The sequence below is a fragment of the Hippocampus bargibanti genome, linkage group LG11 (genome assembly GCF_051943395.1).
Source record: "Hippocampus bargibanti isolate YZ-2025 linkage group LG11, ASM5194339v1, whole genome shotgun sequence".
Taxonomy (NCBI): domain Eukaryota; kingdom Metazoa; phylum Chordata; class Actinopteri; order Syngnathiformes; family Syngnathidae; genus Hippocampus; species Hippocampus bargibanti.
The window spans coordinates 22,405,248-22,427,074 of NC_142744.1; the positions used below are offsets into that span (position 1 = coordinate 22,405,248).

General features: G+C 47.6%; 1 protein-coding gene across 2 annotated transcripts in view; it reads left to right on the forward strand.

Annotated features, from left to right (window-relative positions):
* The window catches only part of LOC148891946 (uncharacterized), a 54,330-nt gene extending 33,008 nt beyond the window's left edge, over nt 1–21,322 (forward strand). Inside the window, exons 6-7 of one of the 2 annotated variants that reach the window (XM_089007477.1) lie at nt 7,415–7,554; nt 20,786–21,321. In XM_089007477.1, the coding sequence (XP_088863603.1) occupies nt 7,415–7,554; nt 20,786–20,943 (298 nt within the window). In that variant the 3' untranslated portion in view covers nt 20,944–21,321. Of the gene's footprint in view, nt 1–7,414; nt 7,555–20,785 lie in introns of both variants that reach the window. The other variant, XM_089007478.1, reaches the window with a different exon arrangement.
* Nucleotides 21,323–21,827: the final 505 nt, after the last annotated feature.

Sequence of the window (21,827 nt, forward strand, 5' to 3'; positions counted from 1 at the left end):
CACAGGCCCAATGGCAACCTCGAACTAGCAACAAGGAAAGCGGCTACGACCAAATACCTCCAACGGTTGAGGCAAGTCCTAAGAAGCCAGCTAAATGGCAAGAACAAGACCCAGGCAAAAAACAGCTATGCCCTATCAGTGATCAGTTACCCTGCAGGAATAATAAGGTGGCCAAAGGAAGACATTCAGACCATGGATGTTCAGACCCGAAAACTCACCACGCAATGAGGTTTCTTCAGCCGTCATCTGTACTTTATGAAGGTGTCGGATGTGTCGCTCCCTGAATACATCAAAGAGAAGGCTCCAACCTATGATGTACCTACAGAATGTCTCAGACAATGGGGAACAGAGGATGAGGTGCTGGAAGAGGGACAACCATGGGAGGAAAAGCCCCTACACGGGATGTACCACCGAACTATAACTGAAGTGGCTGATCTCAAGAGGTCCTATCAGTGGCTAGAGAGCGCTGGCCTAAAGGACAGCACCGAGGCACTCATCCTTGCTGCTCAAGAGCAGGCGCTGGACACCAGAGCAATAGAGGCACGGATATACCACACCAGGCAAGAACCAAGGTGTAGGTTGTGCAAAGAGGCATCTGAAACAATCCAACACATAACCGCAGGGTGTAAGATGCTGGCAGGGAAAGCCTACATGGAGCGCCATAACCAGGTGGCTGGCATAATCTACCGAAACATCTGTGTGGAGTATGGATTTGAAACCCCAAGCTCAAAATGGAAAATACTTCCCAAGGTAGTAGAGAATGACCAAGCAAAGATCCTGTGGGACTTCCAGATACAGACTGACAAGACGGTAATGGCCAACCAACCAGATATCGTGGTCATAGATAAAGGGCAAAGGAAAGCCATTGTCATGGATATAGCGGTCTTGAGTGATGGAAACATCAGAAAGAAGGAACATGAGTAACTGGAGCAACACCAAGGGAGAGAGCCTGGAAGGTAAAGGTGACAGTCGTGCCTGTGGTGGTCGGAGCACTTGGGGCAGTGACCCCCAAACTAGACGAGTGGTTGCAACACATCCCGGGAACAAGATCGGATATCTCAGTCCAGAAAGGTGCAATGCTGGGAACAGCACGGATCCTGCGCCGAACCCTCAAACCTTTCTGGCCTCTGGTAGAGGACCCGAGCTAAAGTGGGGGACAGACACCACCCATGGGGGTGAGACAAGGATTTTTTTTCAATATAAAATCTTTTTCTTTCAGCTTTTCCCTTCAGGGGTCGCCACAGTCAATCAGTGTCTTCCATCTAACCCGCTTTTGTGCATCCTCGTTTCACACACCAGCTACCTTTATGTCCTCTTTGGCAACATCTTTGGACTTCCTCTCGGTCTCCTGCCTGGCAGTTCAAGGCTCAGCATCCTTCTTGATATAGTCACTCTCTCTCCTTTGGACATGTCCAAAGCATCTCGTCTGTGTAAGCTCTCAGTCGTACAGGAGTTGTCCATCGATGAGAAGGTTTCTTCAGCCGTCATCTGTACTTTTTTGAAGGTGTCTGACGTTTCGCCTCCGATCCAAGAGGCTTTGTCCTGACGTTTCCCTTTCTATCCAAATGGCTTCGTCAGGACGAAGCCTCTTGGATAGGAAGCGAAATGTCCGACACCTTCAAATAAGTACAGATGACGGCTGAAGAAAGCTTCTCATCCATCTCAGTCTGGCCTCTCTGACTTTCTCTCCAAAGCCTCGATAATGAGTTGTCCCTCTGATATACTCCTTCCTGATCCGATCCAACCTGGTAACTCCCAAAGACACACACACATACACACATCGCATCAACCCATATTTACAGTACAAGTGCCCATTTTTTTCACATGTGTTTATTGAGAATTGCGAAGTGTGACAGCAGTCGGCAGGAACGAGCAGCGGTACCTCTTTTTCTTGCAGCGTGGGTGTAACAGTCTCTGGCTCAAGGAGCTACCCAGTGCTGTCAGGGTGGGCAGGAGGTGGTGGGAGGGGCTGTCCATCATAGCTTTTAGTTTAGCAAGGGTCCGTCTTTTGCTCTTCTCCTCCAGAGAGTCCAGTCAGCAGCCCAGGACAGAACTGGCCCTCCTGGCAAGGCGCTCCAGTCTTTTCCGGTCCCGGGTGGTGATGCTGCCTGACCAGCAGACAATTCCATAGTGGATGGCTGAAGCCACCACAGAGTCATAGAAAGTCTTTAGGAGTGACCCATGAACCCTAAAAGCCTTCAGTTTCCTGAGTAGGAAGAGGTGACTGTCCCTTTTTGATTAGGGCATCCGTGTGTGTAGTACAGTCCAGTTTATTTTTGAGAGTAACAGCCAGGTACTTGTAGGAGGTCACCCTCTCAATGTCCGAACCTTGGATGCTCAACAGTGCAGGTGAGGATTGTTTCCTGCAGAAATCCACTACCAGCTCCTTGGTTTTCCTGGTGTTGATCTGGAGGTGATTCTGCTGGCACCAGTCCTCAAAGTCCTTTATCAGTCCCCTGTATTCCCGATCATCTCCCTCTAACGAGGCCGACAATAGCTGAGTCATCAGAAAACCTCTGAAGGTGACAGGTTGGGGTGTTGTAGTGGGTGAACAGGAATGGAGCTAGGACTGTCCCCTGCGGCGCTCCGGTGCTGCAGAGAAGCCTATCCGACTCACAGTTCTTTACCCTCACTGTCACGTCACTTGAGGCTCGAGGGCAGGACTCGAGTGACGACGGAAAGCGGGGAGATAGGATCCAAAATACAGAAACCGCTGGAGCTGCTTGCGCGTCTTCGGGGTAGGCCATTCTAAAACCGCTTTGGTTTTGTCGGGGTCGGCCCTGAGCTGCCCCTGCTCCACGACGAACCCTAGAAAAGACAGAGAGCGGACATGGAACTCACACTTCTCTGCCTTCACGTAGAGCCGGTTTTGCAGGAGCCGCGCCAGGACCCGTCGGACGTGTTGCCGGTGCTCCTCTGCAGAATGGGAAGAAATAAGAACGTTGTCAAGGTATACAAAAACAAAACCATTGAGGAAGTCCCTGAGCACATCGTTGATGAGATTTTGGAAGACGGCAGGTGCGTTTGTGAGTCCGAACGGCATCACCAGGTACTCAAAAGTTTCCAAGGTTTTCCATTCATCCCCCCTCACGGATACGGACCAGATGGTAAGTGCTACGGAGGTCCAATTTAGAAAAAATGGTAGCCGACTGAAGGGGCGCAAAGGCTGAGTCCATGAGGGGGAGAGGGTATTTGTTACGTACGGTGATGTCGTTCAGACTCCGGTATTCAACACACGGGCGCATGGATCTGTCCTTCTTATCAATAAAGAAGAACCCTGCGCCCAACTGAGAACGTTCCGGGCGAATGAGTCCCGCCGCTAGGGAGGAGTCTATATAGGTGCTCAGGGCTTCCCGTTCTGGTTGAGAAATATGGAATAGTCTGGAGCCCTGGCTGCAGTTCGATAGCGCAGTCATACGGTCGGTGGGGCGGCAGGGATTGGGCGTTGTCCTTGCTGAACACCTCCCGCAGGTCGTGGTAGCACTGCGGCACGCCCTTGAGGCAGATGGCCTCGGGCGGGCCACCGCGGGAGGGGTCTTGCCCTGCCGTTGCCGACCGCAGGCAGTTGGCATAGCAGTAGGGGCTCCAACCCTCAATGGTGGGGCCCTCCCAGGAAATGGACGGGTCATGGGTATTGAGCCAGGGAAGACCCAATACCAATGGCGCGTTCCGGGAGGGCATAACTAAAAATTGACGATGCTCCACGTGGTTGCCCGCTACCTTGAGTTTCAGCGGGGCCGTGAGCTGGGTAACTCGGGCTAGAAGGCGGCCGTCAAGGTCGACGATCTCCTTAGGGGGAAGGAGATCGATCAGCTGACATCCCAACAAGTCAGCCAGCTGAGGAACGATGATGCACCCGTCAGCCCCCGAGTCCACTAGTGCCCGCACGGTTTGGGAGCTGGAAGGGCCGATTAATTCGCTGTCCAGCTCCAACCGCGTTACGGGGGTCGTGGGTTTGACCTCCAGAGGTCGCCGTTTCGACGGGGACTTGTGGGGGCCGGAGGTCTTAGGCTGGGGGCCTTGGGTGCGACGAGCCCCGGGGTTGGTGCGGTCGTTCCCTCCCCCTATCAGCATGGGTTCGGGGGTTTCCTCCAGGCGCAGCACGCGCTCGCTGCCAGGTGTGGTAGTCCTGGAACGGCTTCGTGGATCGTTGAACCGCCGGCCGCGCTGCTCCCTCTGCCGCTCCCGAAGACGGTGATCCAGGCCGATGACTATGGCGACCAGGTCGTCGAAGGTGGTGCCAGCGTCGCGGGTAGACAACTCGTCCTTGAGATCGGCGTTCAAACCGCAACGAAACACCCCCCTCAACGCTCGGTCGCTGTAGCCGCTGCCAGCGGCCGAACGGGCCCCTTGGACGCAGTCGAGTAGTCTCCCCTCAGCTTCGACCTCCATCACCGGATGATGGAAGACCCGGCGTATCTTGGCGACGAAGTCCGGGTACGAGATGCCCAACTCCGGTAGGGACTCCCGGATGGCCAGCACCCAGGTCTCGGCTTCTCCTGTGAGCAGGCTGGTAATGAAGGTTACCTTAGCCTCATCGCTAACGTAGGCGTATGGATGTTGTTCAAACACGAGCGTGCACTGCATTAAAAACTGAGCGCGGCGCCCGTTTTCGCCTGCGTAGCGTGAGGGTGGGTGAGGTAGCTGTAGAGCGTGCCTACTCACAGGCGGGGAAGACTGGGCTGTGAGGGCGGCAATGCGTGTCTCAGCCGCCTCGCAGCGTTGAGCCAGCGTGGTGGTAATTTGGCTGACTTCCGCGATGGCTCGGGCCAGCTGGCTCGAACGCTTCGCTTACATGGTCAAGGCGGCGAGGAATCTGCCTTCGCCGGTGCGCCCAGGACGGCGACGAGATGTAACACTCACGTACTGTGGCCTGTTTGTGAGGTAATCTGTAATACAAAATGTGAGGTGGTGGTGAACTCCGGTATACCGCAGCTTGTCCCCCCGTAGATTTGGCTCGATGGTGTTGAAGGCACTGGAGAAATTTAAGTGATCCTCACTGTGCTCCCAGGATTCTCAGGTGCAGCAGCGCCGAGTAGAGGAGGTAGATGATGGCGTCCTTGACACCAATGCTGGGCTGGTAGGCATATCCAATCCAAATTGTAACGGGTCCAGTGATGAGTTTGCCAGCGGTCGCATCTGGGCGAGAATGAGTCTCTCCAGCGTCTTCATCTGGTGAGCTCAGGTCTGTAGCTGTTGAGCTCCTTTGGGTTGGCAATCTTGGGCACTGGGACCAGGCATGACGTTTTCCACACCTGTGGAACTCTGCCCAGCTTCAGGCTCAGGTTGAACATGTGCTAGACAATGACACACAGCTGGTCGGAGCAGGTCTTGAGGAGTCAGGAACTTCCTCACTTTCATGCTCACCTGCACAGTTGTGACAGACAGGCAGGAACCAGGAGGCAGAGTGGTGGCTGAGGGTGTGGCAACAGTTGGGAGGGCAGTTGTTCGTTGCGGGAAGCTGGTTGTGAGAGGGTGCAGGGAGGGAAAGTCCACAGTGAGAATTGGTGCAGGTGCAGCTACAGGTGGAGATGACGGTGGGCCGGGGGCAACAGGAGTCTTGTCAAACCGATTGAAAAAGCGGTTGAGTTCAACTGCCCAGTCTGTGTCTTTTCCATTCAATGCCCTTCCAGACACCAGCGACATTGCTCCTCCATTTTCATCCTATAGGCCTTCTTCCCCTCTCTGATCTTCCTCCTCAGTTGGATCTGCACGGCCTTCAGTTCCTCTTTGTTGCCCGAGACAAAAGCCCTTTTCTTTTCCTTTAGGAGGGCTTTTATGTCGGGATTACTCCATGGTTTGTTGCTGGAAAAACAATGCACAATCCTGGTGGGTATGGTGTTTTGTTCACAAAAGTTTATGTAGTCTATGATGGTGTCAGTGAGTTAATCAATGTCCTCTCCATGAATCTTAGTGAAGAGCTCCCGCCTGGGTGAGTCAAAGCAGTCCCGCAGACCTTCTTCAGCTTCTGTGGACCATCTTCTGACCATGCGTGTCACAGCTGGTTGCCTCTGGACAAGGGGTTTGTACACAGGCTGGAGATACACCATATTGTAGTCTGCTCTTCCGAGATGGGGTAGGGGAGAGGATTTGTACGCATCCTTGGCATTTGAATAGAATAACTCCAAGATGTTATTGTCTCTGGTGGTACAGGTTACATATTGTGTGAATGTTGGGAGGGAGGGTTTCTGGGAAACATTGAAGTCCCCTGAGATGATGAACAGGGCGTTGGGGAACTGGGTTTGCAGCTTGTTTAAAACAGTCATGAGGGCATAGGAAGCACCGGCGCCATTTGCCGTAAGGGGAATGGACGCCGTCATGGCTATGACGTGTGAGATTTCTCGAAGCAGGTAATGTGGCCGGAGGCTAACGGCTAGCAGCTCAATGTTGCGAGTGCAGAGTTTTTCTTTGACCGTGATGTGCCCAGGATTGCACCATTTGTCAATCACAAACACAGCAATCCCCCCTCCTCTCTGCTTCCCGCTGCCTGCATTTCTGTATGCTCGTACGAGTTGGAAGCCCTTCAACTCAGCGTCAGTGTCCGGAGTGATTGACGATAGCCATGTCTCCGTGACGAGTAGCAAGCTGGCTTCCCGGTACTCCCTCTGGCCTTGTGTTAGCGCCGACAGCGCTTCTTTATTATTTGGGAGCGATCTCACATTCCCTATGATGACGGACAGGAGAACGTGTCAGTCTTTTCTCTTCCTTTTGCGGCGATATTTCCCGGCCCGACATCCCCGTTTTTTTCTTCTTCAGCTCGACGGGAATGTCCGGTGTGGCGGCTGCTATTAGCTCGCCATGCTAGTCGCTGGTCTTGACTGTAAACAAGGGAATTCCAAGCGCGAGTGGTTTCCCCGTTTACACGAGTAGTGAAAAAGTAAAAAATAACGGCGATGAGCAAACGCGAAGATGCTCATCTGCTTCCCATAGGTTTCGGGAACGAAAGTAAACACAACACGAACAGAAAAGTAAATACTAAATGAAAAAGTAGAACAGAAAGGGACTGACCACTGGAGCTCAGGCGCATCCGGAAGAGCGCATACACGCACAACAAACACACACACACATCGGCGAAGTAACCACAACACTGATCAAGCCAAGCACTTGATTACACTGACTAAATAGTAACACGTGATAAGACAGATGGGAGAGAAGGGGGGGGGGGGGGGTTCTTGGCGGGGCTGAAAAGATGCACAGCCAAGCTCCATGGTTGGAAATTATGGGATATCGTGCTGTCATTGGTCAACGTCATCGCTGGTAACCAATCAAACCACATCCATGTACAAAAAGATGTATTTATTTGATCATATACGTCTATTTTGTTATCATGCTGCATCCTCTGCTGAGACTTGTTCCTTATTTGAGTGACCCCATTTATAACATGAACAACAGAAAGCCTTCTTTCTCTGTCTAGGTTTATTCTTGAAAACTGGGCACTGGACCGTTGGGTGCGCAACATTCTGACAGTGTACCCGGTTGTGATTGTGGCGCTGCTTGGAAATGTTTTCAAACATTTTGATCCAGTGGACCCTTGCCCAAATGTCATCTTCATTGGTGAGTTGAATTCGGCGGATTAATTTCATAAATGATGGAAGTCCACGAATTCCCCTTCTACGATTGCCACTGCTATTGGTAATGCTGCTGGCGCTCTTACGATGATCACCTGTGACATGCCTTCAGGGCTTTCAAAGCCTCCTCTGTAGACCCAAACATTTATTAGAAATACCGACCCCCATATAAAACTGGCATGAAATGGTAATAATTTGTTTTCAACAGCATTTGCCTTCATTTGTCCCGGAGACCCTTTTCAACAAAATAGGGCTTAAAACACTGCACGGTGGCTTCTTTCAATCCATTTTTTTTAGGAAGAGGAGACTTTATATATGAGGAAAAGAGTTAATGTACACAGGCAGAAGCCTCTGATTTAGAATTTGGGGGAGTACAATGTAATTATTTTACTTTTTTTTATGAATAAAAATAGATAGTAAACTTCTTTGAAGAGGTTTAGATTTGTTTAGGGTGATGCATTTATAGTGATCTTGAGAGTTTTGAAAGGCGCTTCTAAATGAAATGTATTTTTATTATTATTATTATTATAGAAGATAAAACTCAAAGTTATTTCTTTTTCTCTGATAATAATGCTACTTAGGGCTGGACATTATAATCCGTATCTTTAATATAAGTATGAATTTCCATCCAACTGGCCAATCCTACTAAAATGCTGATTACATATTTGTTGTATATTAAGTAATTCACTGCCAGACCTGTGGAAAATGTGTCGACTCCAGTGCTTGGGGTTTTTCGTCATTTTCACTCAAATTGCAGGTCCTACAGAATACATGTAACATCCGATTTACGACCAGCGCGAGTCACAACCACCCGTACTTACGACCACGACGGCCAGACTTTTTTTTTATTCTACGACTACCACCGCTACAGCAACACTGTTGAACTCTGCAGCGTGTTTGCGATGCATTTGGTAGAATAAAGACTTGAGATGGTCCTTGTTGTTTAGATCTGTCACGTTCCGAACAAAGCAGAGAGTGAAATTGAATGTCTGGATGCCCAAGCAAGCAACAGAGACAGAGGTTCGTGCAGGATGATTTATCAAGAGACAACACAAAGTGCTGGTCCCAAAAAGAGGACCAGGGGACTAATCAAAAATAAAGAATACCAAAAACGACGAGTGGGGGGCAAAGGGAAACGCGACCCACATACTACGCCAATGGCGAAAAGCAACTCGCACACGGTGGTGAAGAAAAAGAACAATCGCGAAAGATCGATGAAAAGGTTTCTTCAACCGTCATCTGTACTTCTTTGACTGTGTCGGACGTTTCGCTTCTTATCTAAGAAACTTCGTCAGCAAACTAAAGTCTTACTGGTAGTTTAGGGCCTATATATATCACTACTGTCCAGACAAGGCGGTGCCGGACTCTGCTATGATAGGTCCCTGCTCTCAGGTTGGGGGGAGCAGAGGACTAAAAAACAAGAAATTCAATCCTTCACAGATCACCTCAACTCGGTTGACATCAACATTAAATTTAATTGTGAGGACATTAAAGAGAACCAACTAGCCTTTTTGGACTGTAAAGTAATTATAAAAGAGGACAGAGCGCTAAAAACAGAAGTCTTTAGGAAGGCTACGCACACTGACCAATACTTGCTTTTCAATTCTAACAACCCTTTACAACACCAACATGGAGTCATCAGAACCCCCCAGCAGAGGGCTAAACTAATAACAAGCGTCGAAGGTAGAGAAAAGGAGGCAAAACATATCAGGAGCGCACTCACAAACTGTGGGTATCCTCAATGGTTAATTAACAAATGTCAGAAAGAAAGAAAGAAAAGGTAATGAAACCAAACATTCTGAAGATAGAAAAAGGAGAGGAGTAGCAGTACCTTACATTGCAGGAGTTTCTGAAAAATTACAAAGAGTCCTTTGGCAACATAAAATTCCTACTTATTTCAAACCGATAAACACGTTAAGGCAAAAATTAGTGCATCCAAAAGATAGGCTACCAAATGAAAAACAAAGTAATGTAGTTTATTCCATACATTGTAAGAATGAAAATTGTAAAGAGCAGTACATTGGGGAGACTCAACAAATTCTCAAAAAAAGACTTTATCAACATCGCAGGGATAATACTAGTGGGCCTCAATCGGCAGTACATTTGCACCTAAAAGCTAGCAACCACTCATTTGACGACAATGAGGTTAAAATCTTAGCGAAAGAACATAGATGGTTTGAAAGGGGGGTAAAAGAGGCGATTATTATAAAACAACAAAATCCTTCATTAAACCGGTCTGGTGGGGTGAGGTTCAATTTGGATCGTTCATACAATAGCCTGCTTAGGCAAAACAGGTTAGGCAACTTTCGCAATGCTGATGAGGGTCGTTATGCTGATGAGGTGATACCGGGGGGAGTGGGGGTAATAGGCCAGTCGTTAGTCAGGAATGTAGGAACAATCAGTGGGGCCACAGGGAGGGGTCCCTTGCCCCCCCCAACCTGAGAGTAGGGACCTATCATAGCTGTGTCCGGCGCCACCATGTCTGGACATTAGGGATATATAAATGGGGCCGATACGACCAGTCAGACTTTAGTTCGCTGACGAAGCCTCTTGGATAGGAGGCGAAACGTCCGAAACCTTCACTTTTGTACAGATGACGGCTGAAGAAACCTTCTCATCGATGGACCACTCCTGTACGACTGAGAGCTTACACAGACAGACATATGCACCTAAAAGCAAACAACCTCTCATTTTACGACAATGAGCTTAAAATCTTAGTGAAAGAACATAGATGGTTTGAAAGGGGAGTAAAAAGCAATTTTCATAAAACAACTAAATCCTTGACTTAACCGATATGGTGGGATGAGGTTCAATTTGGATAGTTCGTACAACAGCTTGCTTAGGCAACATAGAATGAGCAATACTGATGAGGTGATACCAGATCAAATAGAGCAATCAGGCCAGTCAGAACAATAGGAACAATCAGTGGAGCTGCAGGGAGTAGTCCTCTGCTCCCCCCAACCTGAGAGCAGGGACCTAGCATAGCAGAGTCCGGCACCACCTTGTCTGGAAAGTAGGGATATATCTATAGGGCCTAAACTACCAGTAAGACTTTAGTTTGCTGACTTGGATAAGAAGCGAAACGTCCAAGACCTTCAAAGAAGTACACACGACGGCTGAAGAAACCTTTTCATCGATGGACCACTCCTGTACGACTGAGAGCTTACACAGACGAAATCCCAAAAGATAATACTACTTACTTTGTGGGCGGGACCTCGGACCGGGTAAAACACGAGCATCGAAGATATAGGAAGTCCAGGCTAATACAAAGAAGAATCATGAAACACTGGACGTGATTTTGTTCTGTCCTTTTGTGCCAATGGATGGTCCTCACATGAGATTAGCCTTGATGTTGAGAGTGGTGTGGGAGGTGTGCCTCAGGGATGGGAAGGTTGTGAATTTGGGACACATCGTCAGTAGTGCTCCAAAGAATCATCATCATTTCGACCTTTCATCACTCGACACCCTCATCGATGGTGGCCAGCGACAGGTGATCACGCCCTCGCTTGTGTCCCATGCCCAATCAGATGTTGAGAAGCTGGTGGGGGGGGTGTCTTAAGTTGCTGTTCTATGAGCCCAACAAGGGTCCTTCCTCTTCATTCAGATCCACTGCATTAGTCGCTGTCTTTGTCTCTTAGGCTTGCATTGTACCACCTGCCACGCTTTTGACGGGTTCCTCAGACACCGTTGGTATTGGGTCATCACCAATGCAGAACTTCACATTTTTTAGCTCTCCTTTGACTATTGAGATGCTGCGTGACTTGTTCGGCTTGATTTTCATCCGGGCCCATTTGATGTTTTCCTGCAGTTTTCCAAGTACCTGCCTGGTGCAAGCTGCAGTAGTGGTCACTGTGGTCATGTCATCCATGTATGCCCGGATAGGTGGGAGGTGGATCTCATTCTTGGTTTGCTCACCCCCCACCACCTACCTTGAGGCCCTGATGATGGACTCCATGGCCATCAAAAATGTCTCCATAAACTCCAACTAGTCCAAAATTCCTCAGCCCGGATCATCACAAAAACCCCCTCATTTCACCACATCACCCCTGTCCTCCAACAGCTCCACTGGCTCCCTGTTAAACTCCGTATTGAATTCAAGATACTTCTGTTTACATTTAAAGCCATCCATAACCTTGCCCCCCCCTATCTGTTTGACCTAATTCAAATCTCCGTTCCTACTCGGGCCCTCAGATCCTCTTCCTCCCTCCACCTCTACACGCCCTCTGCCCGTCTCACAACGATGGGGTGCAGAGCTTTCAGCCGCTCCGCTCCTAAACTCTGGAACTCACTTCCACCCAACATCCGCAACATTGACTCCCTTCCTACTTTCAAATCTCACCTGAAAACCCACCTCTTTAAACTTGCTTACATGGTCTAATTTATTATGCTGTTTTATTATTTATTGCTTTATGCATGATTTTACTGTTTTGTGTGTTGTCTTTGTTGTAAAGTGTCCTTGAGTGTTCAGAAAGGCGCTTGTAAATTAAATGTATTATTATTATTATTATCATTGTAAAGGCTAGGGGTGAAATCGTACAGCCTGCCATGATGCCGACTTCTACACGCTGCCATGATGTTATGAAGTCACGTGTTGTGAAGCACAGTTGCAGGTCTTCGAAGTAGACTTACCAAGGTAGTAATGGGTAATGGAACATGGAAGAAGTTGAAGGATTCCCAGAGAAGGTAATGGGGAACTGAGCCAAAGGCATTGGTCAGGACGAGGAAGATGACATGAAGAGCTCTCCTGTCTTTCTTTGCCACTTGGATTTGGTGCCAGATCATACTGGTGTGCTCCAAGCAACCAGAGAACACAGGGATGCCAGTCTTCTGTACAGATGTATCGACTTACTTGTTCTTCTCCAGGTAGGTGGAGAGTCTCCATGCTAACACACTAAAGAAGATTTTCCCCACGACGTTGAGAAGGCGAATTGGCCGGAATTGACTGATGTCTGCCGCATCCTTCTCCTTGGGAATTAGTACGCCTCTGGCCCTTCGCCATGCCTTTGGTATGATCCCTTGCGGCCACACAATCCTCATGAGCTTCCAAAGATAGCGCAGAACATATGGTGCGTTCTTGTAGAGATTGTATAGCACTCCATTTGGCCCCGGGGCTGATGCTGATCTCTCACGCCGTACTGTATTGTCCACTTTCTTCCATTTTGGAGGGCTAGTCTCCAGGTGGAATTCTGGTGGTTCAATAGGGGGGATGTCATGTGGGATAGCGAGTGTTTTATGCCTTTTTGTGTCCTGGTGGACCTTTTCCAGATGCTTTTCAAGTTCCCGCTTTGAGGTTTTCAAGATTCCGCTTTTGTCCTTAGCGAAGAGGTCTTTGACAAACCTGAACGGGTTTTTATAGAACCGTGTTCTTGTGTGTTCCTTGTTCTTGCGAAGTTTTCGAAAGTTTTCTGCCCTTCGTAAGGTTGCCATTTGATGTCCCTCTGGAGCTGCATGAGACCTTATTTCTCTGCATCAGAGGCCTTCTTCCACTGTTTTTGCAGGTCCCTTCTTCCTCTGACCAGTCTGTCTATCTCTTGCTGCCTCCTGGATTTGGTTGGTGGTGGTCTTGCATTGGCGGTTTTCCGGATGTACACTCAAAAGCGCTCCTGCGAACTTTTTCGTCCTGTCGCTGTGCTTCACTTGACTTATTTGACGTCTGACTTTGTAAGAAATATTGGTCAACGCGAGGCCCTTGTCTCTGCTTTCCCAAGCACTGTCTCTTCTCTTGGTGGATCTTTAACCCGATAGCTGATGTTACTTTTGCCCAGCCACAGACGCACACCTTGAGTGAGTGCCCTGCTGCCGTTGTCTCATGTGACATGTTCTTGCTCGTAGTCATGTTCATTCCTGGGTCGGTAGCCGTGTTGTCAGTCGTTGAGCCATCTTGCACCCCCGCTCTCGCAGGCTCTAGGGCAGGGGTGGGCAAACTTTTTGACTCGCGGGCCGCATTGAGTTCTAAAATTTGACAGAGGGGCCGGGCCAGGAGCATTTGGAGGGATTGTTTGAGCGGGAAATACTAAACCTAAAGCATTAAAGGACAACCGACGCCTCCGGACAAGTTAGGTCCATAATTTATAACATCACTTCAAATGACTTTGACTGAGCATATTTTACAAAGATTCCACATCATATAGCTATAGTTTACGTTTTAAGACTTGCGCTGAATATTCATGAAGTCTTGTTTTCGAGTTGATGACGATCCCCATGTGACGTCACGTTTGGAACGCCCCTGACCGAGAAAGCGACACACAATGCATTTTGGGTACTACATTTGGTCTGAAAACTTCGTGTTGATCCGTATTGATGGCGAAATTAGAAGGAAAACACATAAATAACGCCATGGTGAATCGTTGTGTGTTGCACCAAGACAACTATTTGATATTCGCCGACACAAATTCCCAGCTGACAAATCAGCCCATTTCCAACGGAGCTTGGGCGCAATCTTCTGCATTTTCTGGGTGCTACATTGCTGTCATTGGCTCGAATTGATATGGGAGGACTCCTTGAATCAATTGCAAACATTTATGCCTCTTCAGAACTATTTGAATCATATTCATAACTTCACATCTTCTCCGAATCTGAAGCCATTGTTTTGATTCTCAAGCAAGGCAAGACGTCCTGGCGTGACGTCACGAACAAGGGGGTGAGACCTTCTTCCATTTCCGGATTCATTTTTTCAAGTCATTTTTATTGGTGTTTTTCATTCAAAAATATCAGCCTGCCTGATTTGGGTATTTTAGATGCTATAAAACGTTTTTCTGATGTCAGTGGGAAACCAAAAAAATGGTGCCGGTTGTCCCTTAAATGTAGTGTGTTCAAACCTCATAGCACAGTATGAACACTACACCTCAATTTATTAACTGCCTTTCAAATGTGAAAAATATCCCTGATCAGTTAATCAATTTGTCTCAAGGAATATGCCGTTTACATACTATTTCGCAGATACTTGGAGAAGGAAAGTGAAATAGATTAAAATAACATGCACTGTGATTTATCAAGATTGCCTCTGTTTTTAATAAGTTTTCATTGAAGGGGCAAAGTTAAAGAAATCAACATTTATTGAAAAATGGAATCACTTTCAACATTCAAAACATATTATTACACAACGAAATATTCAAGCTCAATAATACCTACTTGTGTTAAATTCCGCCAAATCATAGATGGTTTGTCCTGACCGCGCGCTCAACAAACTCCTCACTGACGCCCTCGCCTTCACGCGCAAACAATACACGTGTACCGTCGCCGAGCACACAAACATAGACTACCTGCAGTTAAAATTTGCATACTCGGCACGGCAGCCAATCAGAAGCCTGCTTCTTTCTTCCGGACTTTCGCAAGCGTTATAAAGTCGTGCAATTGCATGTCATTTTCCAAAATAGATGCACAGAACCTCAGCCCAGAAGAAAGATTCAAGAGAAGCTAACAACATATGTGACGCTACAAAACGTAAATTTACATTAAACCGTGACTGTAAAGTGTACGTGAGACTTATGAAAGGGGCTTAGTGGCTCGGAGGAAGCAATGCAGACGTTGCATTGTGCACCACAATGACAATCGACTACTGCAGCAAAATCTACAGCCTTGCACATTTACCGTAAATTAAGCAAGGTAGCATTTGTCGTAGGTACATTCTTGATTTAAAAAAAACTTCACACTTTGTGACAATGTTTTTTAATGTGATTAGTTTGCTCATTGTGCTTCAAGTTGTGAAAAATGGGGCAGGCAACTTTTCAGTTAACTGCCCTGTTGTCCACTAACTTTTTGTCATGAGTTTCAGACACTGTTTTGACTATAATTTGGGCAAATTCGGCGGGCCGGATTAAAAAGCCTAACGGGCCGTATGTGGCCCGCGGGCCGTAGTTTGCCCATACCTGCTCTAGGGGTATCTTTCTTTGTATTATTTCTGTAGCATTTAGTGGGTGTCTCCAACAAACTGAACCAGCGTTGATGACTGCCACCATGGGTAGCTAGCCCATGACAGCCCCAGTGGGGTCTATTCCCTCCATTCAGCTGTCTCTCCAAGCTGTCACACAGACTTTCCTATTGTCAGCTGTCCCAGCTACAAATACAAGTTGACAGTGTCCCGTTTTAGCGTCCTGATGAAGGAATAGACAGCAGGAAGCGGGGAGGTGCGGCCCCGCCCCCAGCTGTCTATCCGAACATGAAAATATCGAACAAGTAGGATGTTTATTTGCCGGAGCAGCATTAGACAACATGAGGATACAAAATAACTTTCTTAATAAACACGTACGACAATTTTCTCCAGCCTGATCTCCCTATTCCCTCTACAATCTCGAACCTCATAACTAAATCCAAGAATTCTTCCTGTCAATTAGATCCCCTCCCAACAGTTCTGGTCAAATCCTGCTTGCCGTCTCTCCTTCCATTCATTTCAGCCATTATTCACTCCTCGCTATCATCAGGAATTGTCCCTTCCACCCTCAAAACGGCGGCTGTCACAACAATTCTTGTCAAAACAATTCTCCCGATCTGATCCCAATGACTTCAAGAATCTTCGCCCCATTTCAGAATCAGAATCAGAAAACCTTTATTCGTCCCACAATGGGGAAATTTGCAGTCCACAGCAGGAATTGAAAAGGGATGGGTTTGGGGTGGGGGTGAAAGTATAGAAAACAAGATAATCTAAGCATAACAAAATAAGAATGTCAACTGTATACTGTGCAAATGTAAATGTGCAAAACCGTTCCATAAAAAAACTGTACATAGTGCAAGAATAAGAAATGCATTTTGATATATAGCATCAACCCATATTTACAAGTGTCCAGTTTTTTTACATGTGATCATTGAGAGTTGCAAAGTCTGACAGCAGTCGGTAGGAACGAGCGGCGGTACCTTTACTTCTTGCAGCGCGGGTGTAATAGTCTCTGGCTGAAGGAGCTACCCAGTGCTGTCAGGAGGGGTGGGAGGGGCTGTCCATCATAGCCTTTAGTTTAGCTAGCGTCCGTCTGTTTCCCACATCCTCCAGAGAGTCCAGCGAGCAGCCCAGGACAGAACTTGCCCTCTTGACAAGGCGCTCCAGTCTTTTCCTGTCCCGGGTGGTGATGCTGCCTGACCAGCAGATAATTCCATAGTGGATGGCTGAAACCACCACAGAGTCATAGAAAGTCTTTAGGAGTGACCCCTGAACTCCAAAAGACCTCAGTTTCCCGAGTAGGAAGAGGCGACTGTCCCTTTTTGATTAGGGCATCCGTGTTTGTAGACCAGTCCAGTTTATTGTTGAGAGTAACACCCAGGTACTTGTAGAATGTCACCCTCTCAATGTCCGAACCCTAGATGTTCAACGGTGCAGGTGAGTATTGTTTTCTGCAGAAGTCCACCACCAGCTCCTTGGTTTTCCCGGTGTTGATCTGGAGGTGATTCTGCTGGCACCAGTCCACAAAGTCCTTTGTCTGTCCCCTGTACTCCCTATCGTCTCCCTCTGTAATGAGGCCGACAATAGCTGAGTCGTCAGAGAACTTCTTAAGGTGGCAGGTTGGGGTGTTGTAGTTGAAGTTCAAGGTGTAGAGGGTGAACAGGAATGGAGCCAGGACTGTCCCCTGCGGCGCTCCGGTGCTGCAGAGAAGCCTGTCCGACTCACAGTTCTTTACCCTCACGTACTGTGGCCTGTTTGTGAGGTAATCTGTAATCCAGGATGTGAGGTGCTGGTCGACTCCGGCATGCTGCAGTTTGTCCCCCAGTAGATTTGGCTGGATGGTGTTGAAGGCACTGGAGAAATCAAAGATCCCAGCATTCTCCAGGTGCAGCAACGCTGTATGGAGGAGGTAGATGATGGCATCCTCCACACCGATGCTGGGCTGGTAGGCAAACTGTAGCGGGTCCAGCGATGAGCTTGCCAGCGGTCGCAGGTGGGCGAGGACTAGTCTCTCCAGCGTCTTCATCAGGTGAGACGTCAGCGCCACCGGTCTGTAGCTGTTGAGCTCCTTTGGGTTGGCAATCTTGGGCACTGGGACCAGGCATGACTTTTTCCACAGCTGTGGAACTCTGCCCTGCATCAGGCTCAGGTTGAACAAGTGCTGGACAATGACACACAGTTGGTCGGAGCAGGTCTTAAGGAGTCGGGAACTGATGTCATCCGGACCTGCTGCCTTCCTCACTTCCATCCTCCTAGTTGGTTCCTCACCTGCGCAGTTGTGACAGACAGGTAGGAACTGGGAGGCAGAGTGGCGGCTGAGGGTGTGGCAAAGGTTGGGAGGACAGTTGTTGGTTGTGGGAAGCTGGTCGTGAGAAGGGGCAGGGAGGGTAAGGCCACAGTGAGAGTTGGTGCAGGTGCAGCTACAGGTGAAGTTGACGGTGGGCCGGGGAGACAGGCGTCTCTTCAAACCGATTGAAAAAGCAGTTGAGTTCATCTGCCCAGTCTTTGTCTTTTTCGTTCAATGTCACTGGGCTTTTGTGGCCTGAGATGTTTTTCAGGCCCTTCCAGACACCAGCGACATTGCTGGCTTGCAGCTGCTCCGCCATTTTCATCCTGTAGGCCTTCTTTCCCTCTCTGATCTTCCTCCTCAGTTGGATCTGCACGGCCTTCAGTTCCTCTCTGTTGCCCGACACAAAAGCCCTTTTCTTTTCCTTCAGGAGGGCTTTTATGTTGGGCTTAATCCATGGTTTGTTGTGGGAAAAACACCGCACAGTCCTGGTGGGTACGGTGTTTTGTTCACAAAAGTTTATGTAGTCTGTAATGGTGTCGATGAGTGAATCAATGTCCTCCCCATGGATCTCAGTGAAGAGCTCCCACCTGGTTGACTCAAAACAGTCCCGCAGAGCTTCTTCAGCTTCCGTGGACCATCTTCTGACCGTGCGGGTCACAGCTGGTTGCCTCTGGACAAGGGGATATTACACAGGCTGGAGATAAACCATATTGTGGTCTGCTCTTCCGAGAGGTGGGAGGGGGGAGGGTTTGTATGCATTCTTGGCATTTGAATAAAATAGGTCCAATATGTTATTGTCTCTCGTGGCACAAGTTACATACTGTGTGAATGTTGGGAGGTTGGATTCCAGGGAAACGTGATTGAAGTCCCCTGAGATGATGAACAAGGCGTTGGGGGACTGGGTTTGCAGCTTGTTTACAACAGTCATGAGGGCATCGTAGGCAGCGCCGCCATTTGCCGTAGGGGGAATGTACGCCGTCACGGCTATGACGTGTGAGAATTCCTGCGGCAGGTAATGCGGCCGGAGGCTAACGGCTAGCAGCTCGATGTCGCGAGTGCAGAGTTTTTCCTTGACCGTGATGTGCCCAGGGTTGCACCATTTGTCGTTCACAAATACAGCAATCCCCCCTCCTTTCTGCTTACCGCTGCCTTCATTTCTGTCCGCTCGTACGAGTTGGAAACCCTCCAACTCTGCGTGGGCGTCCGGAGTGATTGCCGATAGCCATGTCTCCGTGACGAGTGTCAAGCTGGCTTCCCGGATGGGAGAACGTGTCGATATTTCCTCGTTCTTTTGCGGCGATCTTTCTCACCTTCCTTTTATTTCCGAAATCCTAGAAAAAAGTTGTGTACTTCCAGCTACACTCTCACCTCTCCCAGAATGATCTCCACGAACCATTCCAATATCGTTTCTGCCCCCACCAAAGTACAGAATCAGCTCTCTTAAAAGTCACGAATGATCTTCTTTTGGCAGCTGACGCCGGTTTACTCTACATCTTCGTCCTTCTTGACATCACTGCAACTTTCGACACCATTTCTCAACCCATCCTCCTTGACAGACTTTCCTCCATAGGGATCACCGACACGCCCCTACGCTGGTTCCGCTCTTATGTCACTGGCCGCTCTTAGTTCATCCAAATTAACTAAATATATATATATATATATATATATTTATTTTATTGTATTTATTTTTTTCACCCCTTGGGTGGTGTCCGTCCCCCATTTTAGCTCGGACACACACCATATTTATTTCATCCGAAGGGCGGTACTGAGACAATGGTGCGACCTCGAGACCTCGAGTCTCCTCAACCAACTCTAAACTTTTGTCAATCTGTCTCCAATAAGCAGTGTACCCAGGCTAACTGGTATCTCCAAGGATGTGCTGTGTTTACTCCGGTCATGAGAATGTTAGCCACTTCTTCCAGCTCTTCCTGGTGGATCCCAAGGCTTTTCCAGGCCAGCTGGGTGAGCGAGTGTCTCCAGCGTGTCCTCGGTCCTCCGCCGGGTCTTCTGCCAGTGATACATGCCCGGAACACCTCCCCAGAGAGGTGTCCAGGATGCATCCTACTCAAATAATAAGAATAAGAATACATTTTATTTTAAGCGCCTTTCAAAGCTCTCAAGGACACTTTCAGAATTAGAATCAGAATCAGAAAACCTTTATTCGTCCCACAAGGGGGAAATTTGCAGTCCACGTCAGCAATTTGAAAAGGGGATGGGGTGGAGGGTGAAAGGATAGAAAACAAGATATTATAAGCATAGTAAAATAAAAATGTCAACTGTATACTGTAAATGTTTAAAACCGTTTCATAAAAAAACTTTACATAGTGCAGTATCAAGAAAGTCAGATTGATATATGTCGCTGTATTGCATCAACTTTACAGTCACAGACAAGCACAGATACTATAATAAATAAAATACAATTACAAATAGAATACAATAAATAAAAGAAAATTATAAATAGAAATAATTATCCAATTATAAATAGAAACAAGAGAGCCACACAGAAAATGCAATTTTAAATAGGTGGGTTTTGAGATGAATGAAATGAAATGAATGAGCCACCTTATCTGGCTCCTCTTTTTGGAGAAGAGGCTCAACTCTGACCCCCTTCACAGATGACCAAGCTTCTCACCTTATCGCTACGGGATAGACCGGACACGAGTGATTGTAAAATGAGGCATCACGAAGCAATGAGACTTTCCATCCCAATGGTTCGCTTTTGGGGCAGAGCATCAAGAGCCCTCATTTGTTCCATTGCACTCACGTGCAAAACAAATCTTATGACAAAGAGAGTGATTAAAATGGTACCATGGATTTGATGGGGTCAAAATATACGGAAGAGAATTAGGGGCATCAAAGAAAAAAAATTGGATGGATATACACACACTCACAGTCCATCCCAAACATTCAAGTATTAACATACTTTTATTCATGACACCATTGAGAAAACTATGGTGCAGTATGTGTGATGTACAGATTTTTGAAAAGAAATTATAATATCATTGATGGTATGGCTGTTCACAATTATGCATGTCTGTGATTGTTGTGTCTTATTAGTTGGCCTCTTGCTGTTGGCGTGCATCCTGATGGTGTTCCGAGTTGGTAATGTCATCTGGAGAAACAGAAGGCGACCCATTTTTTCTCCAGGGTCCGCACGGCAGCTGATTTCGCCGCTTGATGCAAGCAAATTCAAGATACAGTTGAGATTCTGTTGATACGCAAATCTTTACTTCAATATCTTATCACGGAAACATAGAGTGCCCTAAAAACAGGATCACTGTTTCGGTCAATGATGTTAATCGTGTTGTATATTGATGAGAAGGTTTCTTCAGCCGTCATCTGTACAAATTTGAGGGTTTCGGACGTTTCGCCTCCTATCCAAGAGGCTTCGTCAGCGAACTAAAGTCTGACTGGTCGTATCGGCCCTATTTATACATCCCTAATGTCCAGACATGGCGGCGCCGGACACAGCTATGATAGGTCCCTACTCTCAGGTTGAGGGGGGCAGAGGACCCCTCCCTGTGGCCCCACTGATTGTTCCTACATTCCTGACTAACGACTGGCCTATTTGCCCCACTCCCACCGGTATCACCTCATCAGCATTACGACCCTCATCAGCATTACGAAAGTATATAAATAGGGCCGACACGACCAGTCAGACTTTAGTTCGCTGACGAAGCCTCTTGGATAGGAGGCGAAACGTCCGAAACCTTCAAATTTGTACAGATGACGGCTGAAGAAACCTTCTCATCGATTTCCAGCAGCTACTGTGTTTTGCTTTTCTACTTTCATTTATTTCATAACTTTGTTGCTGTGAAATGTAAATTTCTCCACTGCAAGACTAATAAAGGCAAATCCAATCCAATCCAATCCCTGCAATGTTGCTAAAGTCTTTTTTTGAGAATTTGTTGAGTCTCCCCAATGTACTGCTCTTTACAATTTTCATTCTTACAATGTATTGAATCAACATACATGTAGCCAAATATTGTTGGTTGGTAAAACAGAATATCACGTAGAGAACACCACAGGGTTTGTAGAGAGGATCAAAGACCTCATATTGGAACCTGAGGAAACTTAGGCATCTTACGATGTGACTTCT